Here is a 14,794-nt window from a genome sequence, read left to right on the forward strand (position 1 = left end):
GGGATACTACTTGTAGGATCCAGGGGTCCACTTGCGAGTGAGCCCACTGCGTGCTGAAACTCTTGAGACGACCCCCCCCACCGCACCCGAGTCCGCTTGTACGGCCCCAGCGTCATGCTGAGGACTTGGCAGAAGCGGTGGAGGGCTTCTGTTTCTGGGAATGGGCTGCCTGCTGCAGTCTTCTTCCCTTTCCTCTATCCCATGGCAGATATGACTGGCCTTTTGCCCGCTTGCCCTTATGGGGACGAAAGGACTGAGGCTGAAAAGACGTTGTCTTTTTCTCCTTTATACGGCAATACTTCCATGTGTCGTTTGGAATCTGCATCACCTGACCACTGTCGTGTCCATAAACAACTTCTGGCAGATATGGACATCGCACTTACTCTTGATGCCAGAGTGCAAATATCCCTCTGTGCATCTCGCATATATAGAAATGCATCCTTTAAATGCTCTATAGTCAATAAAATACTGTCCCTGTCAAGGGTATCAATATTTTCAGTCAGGGAATCCGACCAAGCCACCCCAGCGCTGCACATCCAGGCTGAGGCGATCGCTGGTCGCAGTATAACACCAGTATGTGTGTATATACTTTTTAGGATATTTTCCAGCCTCCTATCAGCTGGCTCCTTGAGGGCGGCCCTATCTGGAGACGGTACCGCCACTTGTTTTGATAAGCGTGTGAGCGCCTTATCCACCCTAAGGGGTGTTTCCCAACGCGCCCTAACTTCTGGCGGGAAAGGGTATACCGCCAATAATTTTCTATCGGGGGAAACCCACGCATCATCACACACTTCATTTAATTTATCTGATTCAGGAAAAACTACAGGTAGTTTTTTTTACACTCCACATAATACCCTTTTTTGTGGTACTTGTAGTATCAGAAATATGTAACATCTCCTTCATTGCCCTTAACAAGTAACGTGTGGCCCTAAAGGAAAATACGTTTGTTTCTTCACCGTCGACACTGGAGTCAGTGTCCGTGTCTGTGTCTGTGTCGACCGACTGAGGTAAAAGGACGTTTTAACGCCCCTGACGGTGTTTGAGACGCCTGGACAGGTACTAATTGGTTTGCCGGCCGTCTCATGTCGTCAACCGACCTTGCAGCGTGTTGACATTATCACGTAATTCCTTAAATAAGCCATCCATTCCGGTGTCGACTCCCTAGAGAGTGACATCACCATTACAGGCAATTGCTCCGCCTCCTCACCAACATCGTCCTCATACATGTCGACACACACGTACCGACACACAGCACACACACAGGGAATGCTCTGATAGAGGACAGGACCCCACTAGCCCTTTGGGGAGACAGAGGGAGAGTTTGCCAGCACACACCAAAAACGCTATAATTATACAGGGACAACCTTTATATAAGTGTTTTTCCCTTATAGCATTTTAATATATATAGTCATATCGCCAAATAAGTGCCCCCCCTCTCTGTTTTAACCCTGTTTCTGTAGTACAGTGCAGGGGAGAGCCTGGGAGCCTTCCCACCAGCATTTCTGTGAGGGAAAATGGCGCTGTGTGCTGAGGAGAATAGGCCCCGCCCCCTTTTCGTCGGGCTTCTTCTCCCGTTTTTCTGAGACCTGGCAGGGGTTAAATACATCCATATAGCCCCCAGGGGCTATATGTGATGTATTTTTAGCCAGAATAAGGTACTATCATTGCTGCCCAGGGCGCCCCCCCCAGCGCCCTGCACCCTCAGTGACCGCTGCTATGAAGTGTGCTGACAACAATGGCGCACAGCTGCAGTGCTGTGCGCTACCTTATGAAGACTGAAAAGTCTTCTGCCGCCGGTTTCTGGACCTCTTCACTTTTCGGCATCTGCAAGGGGGTCGGCGGCGCGGCTCCGGGACGAACCCCAGGGTGAGACCTGTGTTCCGACTCCCTCTGGAGCTAATGGTGTCCAGTAGCCTAAGAAGCCAATCCATCCTGCACGCAGGTGAGTTCACTTCTCTCCCCTAAGTCCCTCGATGCAGTGAGCCTGTTGCCAGCAGGACTCACTGAAAATAAAAAACCTAACAAAACTTTTACTCTAAGCAGCTCTTTAGGAGAGCCACCTAGATTGCACCCTTCTCGGCCGGGCACAAAAATCTAACTGAGGCTTGGAGGAGGGTCATAGGGGGAGGAGCCAGTGCACACCACCTGATCCTAAAGCTTTTACTTTTGTGCCCTGTCTCCTGCGGAGCCGCTATTCCCCATGGTCCTGACGGAGTCCCCAGCATCCACTAGGACGTCAGAGAAAAGGGAATGCCAGCAGCCATTTTAGATTTGCAAGTTCAAACACATGACATTCTTTGCTAGGCCATAATCACATAGCAGAAGCCATAAGACTCCACTATATTCCAAAATGTATAAGCTTCAACATAATGCATATGTGCTGATTTCACAATTCCAAGCCATCTAATCACCTTTCACAATTCCAAGCCAACACAGTATTTCAATAACCAGAGCATATTGTATGCTGGCTATGCTATATAATGTAGCCTGTAATTATATGCCAATCCCGGTCTGTACCTTTGGAATAAACATATCCTACATTATGCTAACTTTTCAGGCCTAAAACCAACTAATTCCAGCCTTCCAATATCATCACCACATATCTCATGCTGTCCATATGAGCCATCACAAGACCAGATCACCAAGTAACCACAAATATCAGCGTGCCATTGCTACAAGCACATGACTACAGTAACAAAAAGGAAGTATGTGTTGACTTCTATACTTCAGCAAGATGCACCATACAAAACCACTACAGTCTGTTATAAATCACCATCCACAAATGTATACCAAGAATGCTGTTCTACAGATTGTCTAATGTTCCAACTACCACCACAGACCTCAAAGAGTATTATCACAAAAACACAACAATCACATGATTGCACAAGTACCATTAACCTTAAAGTCAAATGTATTTACAAATTAACTATTCTATGCCAATCGTTTCACAACTACTTTGCCACAAACACATATTTAACTATTCTATGCCATTAAGCCATGTGTATACAATACTTAGCCTTAGTAAGGAGATCGGGACTGGTGATGAGCAATCCATGCTTCTGGAGGCTTTGTAGCTGTGTGCAGCTACTGTACATCTGCCTCAGTGGTTTTGGGAGAGTAGGCTCTGATTTCAAGTGTTCAGGTATATTCAACCTGTGGGTGTGTCTTTCACAGCATGTGGGCTAGCTGTATCAGTGATGAGGCCATGTGAGCTTGGTTATTCAAATGCTAATTACACTGTAGGCCAACGCTACAGTGTAGAGATGTTAATTAGGCTCAGGTCACAGAAGCCAATATTATAAGGAAATTTCTCTGTAACAGTGGCTATGATGCACTTGGTGTTCCCACGGTGGCAGGGGGGGGGGGTCATTGCGGTCATCGCTGTGGCGGGAGGGGTGGTTGAGGGAGGCGTGGGTTCATGTGGTTGTTCAGTGCTCCAGCAGGGCGGTGGGAGAGCCTTTGGTAAGGGGGTGCTCTGTGTGTATAGTTTTCCTGCGGGTGGGAGGGGGGGGGGGGTCCGTATGGTCGGCGTCCCTGTGGCTAGGAGGGATCCGGATGCTCTGGTGGGGGAGTCTGTGTGCGATCCAATTTCACCTACAAAGCTCATACTCTAGTTGCTTTGGACGGTAAGTCCAAATTGAGCTGCATGCACGGCCGACAGTGAGGGTTATTAACGACCTCCAGAAACGTGCATCGACCGTCGCTTGCAGCATACACACTGTGCAATATTTTAGTCAATATCACTCAGAAGGGGGGAAATGAGCGACATTGACTGAAATATTGTACAGTGTGTAAGGACCTTTAGGTGTATGGCCCTAAAAATGATAAGACAATATGCTCCACATGATAAGTATTACATAGTAGAATAGCAATATATAACAGATCTATACACATACTGTACTTACTTGGCAGCATGGAAAAGACTTGATGGATTATTTGGTTAAGGTTTTGAAACATGAAAGATGTCAAAGTTATGAAACACTTTTCGTTTAACAAGATCAATTCAGCTAGGTTGAACAACATTGTGGGGTTAATCCAATTAGCCGCGATGATCTCACGGGTGCAAGTCATCGCAGCAGCCCTTTACGGCAGCCCAAATTTGCACAAAAATGCTCGCCACACCATAGAGGTCTGAGCAATTTTGTGCAAATTCAGTCTGAAACCAGCCCGCATTGAAATGCTGCGGCAACAGCACATCACACCCTTCACAGCTAAATGAATTAACCCCATTGATTAAACACTAAAATTTAAACAAAAAGTTAATCAAAGAAAATAGAATTCTTGTAAAAATATTGGGCTTAGAGCCAATAATACTATTTCTAAAACACAATAGCAAATAAATGCTCTCTCTGTGCTGCAGAAAGATAACACAAGTCAAGTCTCATGCCTAACTTATAATTAAGCACAGCAGGAGAGGGATCTTCTGGTCCATCAAAGGCTGCCTGAACTGTGTACATGTGCTGTACACATACAATAAAGACACCACGGCCAGTATTTACTAAAAATCCGAGTTTGGCCGATTTGTGGTTTTTTTTTCTCTGTCCAAATCCGGGAATTCACTAAGCACAAATCTCGGCAGTGTTTGCACTATTCGTAATGGTTTGAATGACAACGTTCAGAAATACGAAAGAATAGACCATCGGTCAAACGCGGCTGTTATTTCATAGAATACGGGAATTCACTATTCATTCGTATTTGGGTGTTAGTCTCTGAGGGCTCAAGTGCGGGTCTATTTTTTTTTCCGAATCGTTAAAAAAGCAGCAAAAAAATAGACCTGCTTTTTCCAGTCGAGTTTGGATAACCATGCACGGATTACTGACATCTGTGCATGGTTATCTATGAGAAAGGGTGTGTTTAGTGTAAAAACAAAAAAAAAATTGTGTGGGGTCCCCCCTCCTAAGCATAACCAGCCTCAGGCTCTTTGAGCCGGTCCTGGTTGACAAAATATGGGGAAAAAATTACAGCGGTTCCCCCATATTTGATCAACCAGCACCGGGCTCTGCGCCTGGTCCTGGTGCAAAAAATACGGGGGACAAAAAGCGTAGGGGTCACCCGTATTTTTTATACCAGCACCGGGCTCCACTAGCTGGACAGATAATGCCCCAGCCGGGGGTCACTTTTATACAGCGCCCTGCGGCCGTGGCATTAAATACCCAACTAGTCACCCCTGGCCGGGGTACCCTGGAGGAGTGGGGACCCCTTCAATCAAGGGGTCGCCCCCCCAGCCACCCAAGGCCCAGGGGTGAAGCCCGAGGCTGTCCCACCCCATCCAAGGGCTGCGGATGGGGGGCTGATAGCCTTGTTGAGAATGTAAAAATATTGTTTTTTTGCAGAAGAACTACAAGTCCCAGCAAGCCTCCCCCGCAAGCCGGTACTTGGAGAACCACAAGTACCAGCATGCGGGGGGGGGGGGGGGGGAAACGGGCCCGCTGGTACCTGTAGTTCTACTGCAAAAAAAGTACTCAAAAAAAAAACAGGACACAGACACCGTGAAAGTACAACTTTATTACATTCATTCCGACACACACATACTTACCTATGTTGACACGCCGACTCTGGCCACGTCTCCGTCTGTCGACGTCTCCAAGTCAAATCCGGGGTACCTGAAAATAAAATTATACTCACCTAAAGCCAGTGTGTCCTGTTCTTTTTTTTGTAATCCACGTACTTGGCAAAAAAAAAAAAAAAAAAAAAAAGGAAACCCAACCACGCACTGAAAGGGGTCTCATGTTTTCACATGGGACCCCTTTCCCCGACTGCCAGGACCCCACCCGACTACTGTCAAAGAGGGTCCCTTCTGCCAATCAGGGAGCGCCACGTCGTGGCACCCTCCTGATTGGCTGTGTGCTCCTGTAGTGTCTGTCAGGCAGCACACGGCACAGATACAATGTAGCGCCTATGCGCTACATTGTATCCAATGGTGGGAACTTTGCGGTCAGCGGTGAGGTTACTTTCGGTCAATAGCTGACCGCAAAGTTCCCACCATTGGATACAATGTAGCGCATAGGCGCAACATTGTATCTCTGCCGTGTGCTGCCTGACAGACACTACAGGAGCACACAGCCAATCAGGAGAGTGCCACGACGTGGCGCTCCCTGATTGGCTGAAGGGACCCTCTTTGACAGGAGTCAGGGGGGGATCCTGGCAGTCGGGGAAAGGGGTCCCATGTGAAAACATGGTACCCCTTTCAGAGCGTGGTCGGGTTTCCTTTTTTTTTTTTTTTGCCAAGTACGTGGATTGCGCAAAAAAAAAAAAAGAAAGAAAGAACAGGACACACTGGCCTTAGGTGAGTATAATTTTCTTTTCAGGTACCCCGGATTTGACTTGGAGATGTCGACAGACGAAGACGTGGCCAGAGTCGGCGTGTCAACATAGGTAAGTAAGTATGTGTGTGTCGGAATGAATGTAATAAAGTTGTACTTTCACGGTGTCTGTGTCCTGGTTTTTTTTGAGTATTTTTTTTGCAGTAGAACTACAGGTACCAGCGGGCCCGTTTTCCCCCCGCATGCTGGTATTTGTGGTTCTCCAAGTACCGGCTTGCGGGGGAGGCTTGCTGGGACTTGTAGTTCTTCTGCAAAAAACAATATTTTTACATTCTCAACAAGGCTATCAGCCCCCCATCCCCAGCCCTTGGATGGGTAGGACAGCCTCGGGCTTCACCCCTGGCCCTTGGGTGGCTGGGGGGGGACCCCTTGATTGAAGGGATCCCCACTCCTCCAGGGTACCCCGGCCAGGGGCGACTAGTTGGGTATTTAATGCCACGGCCGCAGGGCGCTGTATTAAAGTGACCCCCGGCTGTGGCATTATCTGTCCAGCTAGTGGAGCCCGGTGCTGGTACGAAAAATACGGGGGACCCCTACGCTTTTTGTCCCCCGTATTTTTTGCACCAGGACCAGGCGCAGAGCCCGGTGCTGGTTGATCAAATATGGGGGATCCCCTGTCAATTTTTCCCCAATATTTTTTCAACCAGGACCGGCTCAAAGAGCCTGAGGCTTGTTATGCTTAGGAGGAGGGACCCCACGCATTTTTTTTTCAAATTTAAAAACAATTAAAACACATTTTTAAGGTACACAATGAAGCCCTGCACGGATCTCACAGATCCGGACGGGATTCCTTGTGTTTTGTCAGGCAGTGTTTTACTCATCACTCCCGTAAAACACTGCCTGACATTACGAATCATATCGACATCTGAAAAAACGAATGTGCAAAACTCGGCAGCTTAGTGAATGATCGTATCAGGATTCAAAAAGTTGCAGTAAAATGCACCCGATACCATTCGAGTTCAAACACCCTTAAAAACGGCAAAAACACGAATATTAGTAAATAAACCCCCAGATCAGAACACGGGAGTTCTTCTTTCACTCTGGCAAAACAATGGTCAATGGGCTAGTCCAGTGGTTCCCAAACTGTGTGCCGTGACACCCTGGGGTGCCTCGGGACACTTGCAGGGGTGCCTTGGGTTGGAGGTCCAGGACCAATTCATATTATTTATGGTCAATTTAAGAGGCAAAACCTGTGCTTGTGGCTGCCAATCATAAAGTATGTGGACAAACAGAAGTGAATACTGTCCCTCACTACATAACTTAACCTAAGGATGACCTATAAATACAATTAACTTAATTTAATATTTCCTTCTAAAGTTCTCAATAAGAAACTTTGGCCTCGGGGTGCCGTGAAAAAAATTCAGATACTCTAGGGTGCCATGATTCAAAAAAGTTTGTGAACCACTGGGCTAGTCATTGAAGGGGCAGCCTATTATCGGAGGTGCTGTCCCTGCATTACATAGCAGTGATAAGTGATGATAAATTAGGGACATTATCTGTGGATTTCCATAAATAAGCCCCCAAAAAATCTTCCAATCTTACTTGTGAAGAACATTTTGCATTCTGTTTTTTTATGGGTCCGATTCAATTGTTGTACCTCGCGGCTACCATCAGGGGCCAATTCAATTGTTGCTCAGTTTAGGCGCCCAGTAGCCGCGGGGCTTACATTTTTCTTGCAGCCTCCTGAGGTGCGAGAAAATAATGGGGTCAATTCAATTTGCCGACAATTGAATAGCGCCGGGAATTAGCTCCCGGCGCTATTCAATACAGCGCCATTTGTGACACTTGATTGTCAAGATTTCTTCTCCCCGGGGGGTGAGAGCAGAAATCCGACAAAAGTGCTGGCGAGCGGCCGGCGCAAGGCTGATTCTGTCGGGAATCAGCATCACGCCGGGCAGTTAAGTCGGAGAATGCCCATTCTCCCGACAAATCAACCTGTTAAGTCCGGGAGAACGGGCATTCGCCAACTTAACTTGAGCAGAATTGAATAGCACCGGGAGCTAATTCCCGGCGCTATTCAACTGTTGGCAAATTGAATTGACCCCACTGTGTGGAAACGGCACTTTGTGTTTTCAATCGGGAGTTTGGACAAGTTTAGCCATTTTAGGCGGTGAGTCTGTTTAGGCACGACATGCGCGATATGTATGTGCGCCCAAACACAACTGAATTGTGACAACTGTTTTGGCGTCTAAAAAGTCCAGTTTAGACAGGATTTTTAGACACCCAAAACAATTGAATTGCCCCCTATGAGTTAGAAAAATAAAACTGAAGGAATAAAAATGACTGTCACCAAATAAATGTTGCAAAAAAGGATACGATTTATTATTCTCATACGATTCAGCCTCCTTTAGATAAGCTTCTTTAGCCTGATCATACTGTTTAGCATTTTTAAAAGCAACAGCTGTAAAAATACACAAACAGATCATTAGTCCATAGTATCTTCTACAGAAGAAACCTGCAATAATTTTTTTTTTAAGTTATTATCAGTGTCTTATTACCAAATACAGCAATTTTGGTATTGAATATACTGTAGATGTATTTCAATATGCTACAATATTGTTGCACTGCTCAATTTTTGAACGCTAAAATGCACCCTTCCCTTATGGCTGTCCCGCTAAAAACAGCCTGCTGGGGGCCGTCCCCATTCGCGGGCCGCAGTCTCCCACGGGGGAAGCGGGGAGTTGCAAAGAAAAAAATAACCATCAGGTGAAGAGACATATGCATATGCACGCCATCTGTTCACACTGCAGGGAGAGCTCTGGCACTGCCCAGCGTCTCTGCGAGTGCTGCACATGCCACCTACAGTGATGAAAAGAGGACACATCAAAAGGACATGCCCCCTTTTTGAGTGACCGCACACCTTTTTCAGATATGCATGCGCAACAGTGCCCTATTGACAGCTAGGTGCCCTTTCCCACTCTAGACCTACAGTGAACACTACTGCAAGACTTGACTCTCTCATGTAAAAGGTAAACAATTTCCAGAGCTGATTTCCCCCCACAATTAGAGCCACAACACAAACACTAACTGTATTTCACCAAATGTCATGGTATATCACATGTTGTATGACAGATGTGTCCTCATACACTGTGGCTTCAGTGACGCCAAATAACCGCTCTCTGCACTCCAGGTCCGCTCAAAATGTGTACATTATCCTTTTTGTATAACTGAAACAACTGGAAGTGATCAAACTACTTTGCTAAATTGCACTGATCCAATTGTACCTCTGTGTGCGAATAAGTCTCAGTCTGTATAAGTGCTATGATGCAGTGGCCGCAGCTTTTTCACAAACCAAATTATATTGTGCTTCATCGGCAACTTTGTTTGTGTTTAAAACTACTTCCTGTGTTGTTATAGTCACAGACCAGCATCTGTAGTACACTCTGAGTTATGTTTTGCTGCATCTGTAATGCGAATAAGATGCAACATTTAAGGAAAAAAAATGTAAGAAAAATACTGCATGCTAAACCTTTCGGAGAAGCTCAGTTGTGCCTGGCACCTTGCACAGTATGGTGTATGAGGACACATCTGTAAGAGACTGGTGTAAAATATTAGGAAGAAACATAATTTTCAGTATTATAGCAGACATTGCCCCTGCAACTGTAATTGCTATGCTGGGGACGCTTGCAGTCTGATCTTCATCACACTTATAAATATAAGTTATATATTCAACAGTATAACTAAAAACTATTTTAATGTTAATTTCCCTCTGAGTTACAATACATTTGGAACATTACATGTAGTATTTTAACTAATCTGACAGTACAATCTCTCAATGCTAATCACAGTTAAAATATCAAGAGCAACAAAAGCTGTTCCGCCTCACAAAAATGCAGACTACCCAAGGGAGTATCCTGTATCCAATGTCATATTAGGGCACAAGCACTGTTAGCCAAACTGGATGTTATGTACATAGGTGTGCGCAGGGGGGGTGCCTGGTGCGCACAGGCACCCCCTAATGTCTGGCACCCCGATCTCACATGCCTGATGCAGCGATCGCCGAGCAGGCTGATTACTGTCCCCTCTGCGCTGCACCGTCAGAACTGCATTTATTGACCGGACGCCTGGGTTAATCAAGGGTGCCAGTGCCACCGGCTTTCAAACTCCTGGCTCCACCTCCATGTACAAAAACAGCGTGATCTGACGTGATGACGTCATGCTGCTCGCACACCCACCCGTCACACCCGCCACATACACACCTCTCTCCTTCTATGCTATGCCAACGCCAGCCACTGATGAGGAGTAGCATACAGCCAGCATTCCTCTTAGGAAGACAAATTCAATACTGACAGACGGCCGGCAGCAGCATTGACACGTCAGTCATTTATCCAGCAGCAGCAGCACTAGTCTGCGACTGTCAGTGTCAGTGAGTGACTGACTTGTAAGTAAGCTGCTGCAGCTTGTAGGGGAAAGAGAGAGGGAGCCAGACCAGGCTGAGGAGGAGCAGTGTAATTGCAGTGAGTGCCATCAGGGGTGTTTGGTGCACACCACAACATCTGACAATGCATACGCTTTATTAGAATTGGTACAAGGGTGGATATTTTATATGCGTTGACCATCAATAGATGGTGCTAGACACGCCCAAAAGGCGGTGCTAGACACACTCCTCCGATGGTGCACCCCCTAATAAAATGTGCTGTGCACGCCAGTGGTTATGTAGTGCCTCTGCCTGAAGATCAATGAGCCTTAAGATCGGTCCATCACCAATTCCGTATAGATATGGTATTGGCCTGTGTGACTCTGGAATGAAGATATATTGCCACATGGAATCACAATATTTCTGAGTGACATCTATGTGTGTACAATTGCAATATCCACTAGCTCTGGGGCTGAGTTTAGGAAAAAGAAGCTGGGGCACACTTAAAGACCTCTGCCATAGCTAGAATCAACCCATTCAATATATAGGCCAGCATATCAGGGGAGACATCAGGAATCAATGTCCATCCCTAAAGCAAAAGACTAATGAAATAAATTTCACATGCATCTCTATGCTATAAGCCTTTCTTATATAAGCTGTGAGCAAAATACCCGTACCATGGACAACATACCTGCTTTTGAGTATTCTGAAGCTGCACTGTCATAGTCCGGTTTCCACTTTAGAAAACCAGTCTTCAAACTAAAAAAATAAAAAGGGAAATTGACAGCAATGTGGAGAATCATTAGCAAGTAATACAATGCTGAGAAAGTATCTATTGTGCCATTATGTTACGCAGTAACAATGACATTGGACACGAGAACTTAAGCCAATAATATAGTAAAAGTAAGTCAGCTAAGAATAAGAATAATATAGGGCAGTTATTACTGCTGTTCAGATGCTGAAATTATTAAAATCCTGGTGTAGCCATATTTTTCTGTAAGGTGATAATACAAATCCCTGGGGACGGCTGGCCTTTCACTATATACACACTGACCGGTCCCTATATTAACGAAGACGTAAAGATGACACCCCCAATGGCAGGATACCTACAGGCTACAGCCAGAGATCAGGAATATGGTGAAAGCAATGAGTCCATAACAGTGACAGGGATATATCATGCAGCAGTGACTATGCAGCGGGTGCTCCGGGTCTCTGGGTCACACCGCTACGTACAGGGAAGGCGCCTACACACCCGTCCGCCACACACACCCGGTCTCACCATTTCTCTGCCTTTGCCAGATGCTCTAACCCTTCATTGATCTTCTGAGCCGCCATGATGACAGCTCCAGCAACAATACCAACGTCATCAGGAAGGCGGGGCCGGGAACCGGGCAGCAGCCTGTCATCACGTTACATTACACTACAGCGCAGCTGAAGGGGCGTTCCTAACACTAGAGGGCGAAATGCTTCTATAGCAAAGTCTGCATATGCACCAAGTGTCTCACTGTAAAGGAGATGCCGTCACGCTAGCATTGGCCAGTATGCTATTTTTTAGGTCACAAATAAAATGGCAACAACTCTAATAAAACCGACGACATTCCTAAGAAACCGAAACAACTTACAAGTCCCTTCCTCTAGTAGCCGCTGTGCGGAGTCTGGTTTACCAAAGAACAGGGTGAGCATATCGTCTTGTCTCTTATCATAGCAGGCATTTTGCTGGAGCCAGCAGCTTACCTTTGGTAGGGTATTATGTACTACAAAGAGAGAACAGCAATAGTAACGTGCACATATTATATTTCCTACAGCTATGGTAATTCGGTCTTTTGCAATAGACACTTGAGTCTGCAGACAATGGTCAATTTATCAGGCACCCAACATGACTGCTCTGCACCTGGACTTTTCTCTTAATGGGATTATCGCGAAAATTGATGCTGGCAGTGAAAAGTAAAAAAAAGTGTTTAATCTGCCTGTACCCACCTAAAAAGCTAAACTAACATTGGATAACAGGATAAAATGTTATCATTGGTTATAATAAAAGTATTTCTGGTACTTAAATTGGGTCAAATGGCTGTTATATGCATTTTTTAAACAATGTAAAAAATGATAGAAAGCAATTTTTTTTTTTTTAGCAATATAAGTGCTAAAATTTAATTTGGGGTACATAAAAATGGGATGAGAATATATTTTGGTCATTTTAGGGGATTTAAAAAAAAGTGGAAACAGATAGATTACTCCCATCTGCAAGTCTACAAATACTTGTCTCAATCATAAAGCACCCCAATATACCTGTCCCATACCTTGTACCCCAATTTCCATCATTTTGCACTTTTTCACCCCCAAAATAACGTCATTATTGGCCAATTTAAAATAAAATTAAAAATAATTAAAAACTTCTAAATGCTTAATTAGCTATTCAGAGAGAGGGGGTTATCCCAGGGGTTCAGAATCAAATCCTGACATTTTTTTTACTGAAAATAGGGATTTTCCCCAAGTTTATCACCTACTCAGTTGGTGAAATCCGTTTCCACAGACAATTGAATAGGCCTTTTTTGCAAATTTACCGTTATTCACTGAAAATTTGCGGTTTTCATGGCTAATTTAATTTGGCCCTTAATATCATCACTTCCCTATCATTTTGTTGTCAGTAATACCCCCTTCCGACCGCCACCTCTGAACAAGGGTTATTGGCACAAGAATGTGCATAACCCGTGTTCATGTGCGGTCTGAAAGGTGCCAGGGTTGAAATACCGGGTATTCCAACTCCTATCCGTTTGATAGTGTCTAGTTAGACAGTCAATAGATAGACACCATATTAGACATTAGGTCAACAGGGTCAAAAGGTCGACATGGTCAAAAGGTCGACATGAAAATGGTCGACATAAAACCGATAGACAAATGTTTTTTTAAATGTAACATGTTTTTGGATTATTTCATACTTTATCCATGTCGGCATAGAGTTGGTTATAAACCTTGTGGCGAGCGCAGCGAGCCACCATGCCCGAAGCGTGGCGAGCAAAGCCTTTCTACAATTGGGGGTCCCAGATGTCAAAACTATCCACACAAACCACATAAATGCAAAAAACATGGTGTCTACCTTTTTTCATGTCGACCATTCTCATGTCGACCTTTTGACCTGTCGACCTTTTCCATGTCGACTTTTTGACCCTGTCGACCTTTTGACCCTGTCGACCTAATGTCTGTCTAACATATGGTGTCTATCTGTTGACTGTCTAACTAGACACTATCTATCTTTCATACCGGAACCATTCCAACTCGGGTAGCGAGCAAGGTTGAACACGTGTTCAACCTGGCCCGCTGTGCGGTATGAACGGTAAGATCATGTGAACTCCAAGCGCTGCCCCCCGCTGCATCATCACTGACGTCACCAACCCGGCAATATGCCATGTTGCAGTCAGCGGTGGCGTATAGCCTGAGGCGGGTTGCATGCTGGGAGCTCCCCTGTCAAGCTCCTGGGTGCGACCCACCTCAGGCGGTCTGAATGGGGTATAACTATGTACAGTAGGCTGTTAGGTGGTCGTACTGTTTCATACAATATTTCAGAAAAATTCCTCCTGCACAGTATCTACCTCTAAATTGTGCTAATAATAGTGGGCTGCAGATCTGAGGGAGTAACAAAAACAGCTTTACTTAATAACAGCTATATTAGAGTTAATAACAAAAATAAGAATTTACTCACCGGTAATTCTATTTCTCGTAGTCCGTAGTGGATGCTGGGAACTCCGTAAGGACCATGGGGAATAGACGGGCTCCGCAGGAGACTGGGCACTCTAAGAAAGAATTAGGACTACTGGTGTGCACTGGCTCCTCCCTCTATGCCCCTCCTCCAGACCTCAGTTAGGGAAACTGTGCCCGGAAGAGCTGACACAATAAGGAAAGGATTTGGAATCCCGGGTAAGACTCATACCAGCCACACCAATCACACCGTACAACTCGTGATAATATACCCAGTTAACAGTATGAATAATAACTGAGCCTCACGAACAGATGGCTCATAACAATAACCCTTTAGTTAGGCAATAACTATATACAAGTATTGCAGACAATCCGCACTTGGGATGGGCGCCCAGCATCCACTACGGACTACGAGAAATAG

General features: G+C 45.4%; 1 protein-coding gene and 1 long non-coding RNA gene across 2 annotated transcripts in view; one reads left to right on the plus strand and one right to left on the minus strand.

Annotated features, from left to right (window-relative positions):
* The window catches only part of NAPG (NSF attachment protein gamma), a 121,407-nt gene extending 109,330 nt beyond the window's left edge, over positions 1-12,077 (minus strand). The window contains exons 1-4 of the mRNA XM_063923455.1: positions 11,960-12,077; positions 11,372-11,439; positions 8,640-8,724; positions 3,906-3,923 (exon numbers count right to left, since the gene is read on the minus strand). Of these exons, the coding sequence (XP_063779525.1) occupies positions 3,906-3,923; positions 8,640-8,724; positions 11,372-11,439; positions 11,960-12,015 (227 nt within the window). The 5' untranslated portion in view covers positions 12,016-12,077. The remainder of the gene's footprint in view (positions 1-3,905; positions 3,924-8,639; positions 8,725-11,371; positions 11,440-11,959) is intronic.
* Positions 12,078-12,081: 4 nt separating this feature from the next.
* Positions 12,082-14,794, plus strand: part of LOC134928115 (uncharacterized) — a 73,832-nt gene continuing 71,119 nt past the window's right edge. Inside the window, exon 1 of the long non-coding RNA XR_010177828.1 lies at positions 12,082-12,355. This is a non-coding gene — a long non-coding RNA (uncharacterized LOC134928115). The remainder of the gene's footprint in view (positions 12,356-14,794) is intronic.

This window comes from Pseudophryne corroboree, chromosome 5, assembly GCF_028390025.1.
Source record: "Pseudophryne corroboree isolate aPseCor3 chromosome 5, aPseCor3.hap2, whole genome shotgun sequence".
Classification (NCBI taxonomy): domain Eukaryota; kingdom Metazoa; phylum Chordata; class Amphibia; order Anura; family Myobatrachidae; genus Pseudophryne; species Pseudophryne corroboree.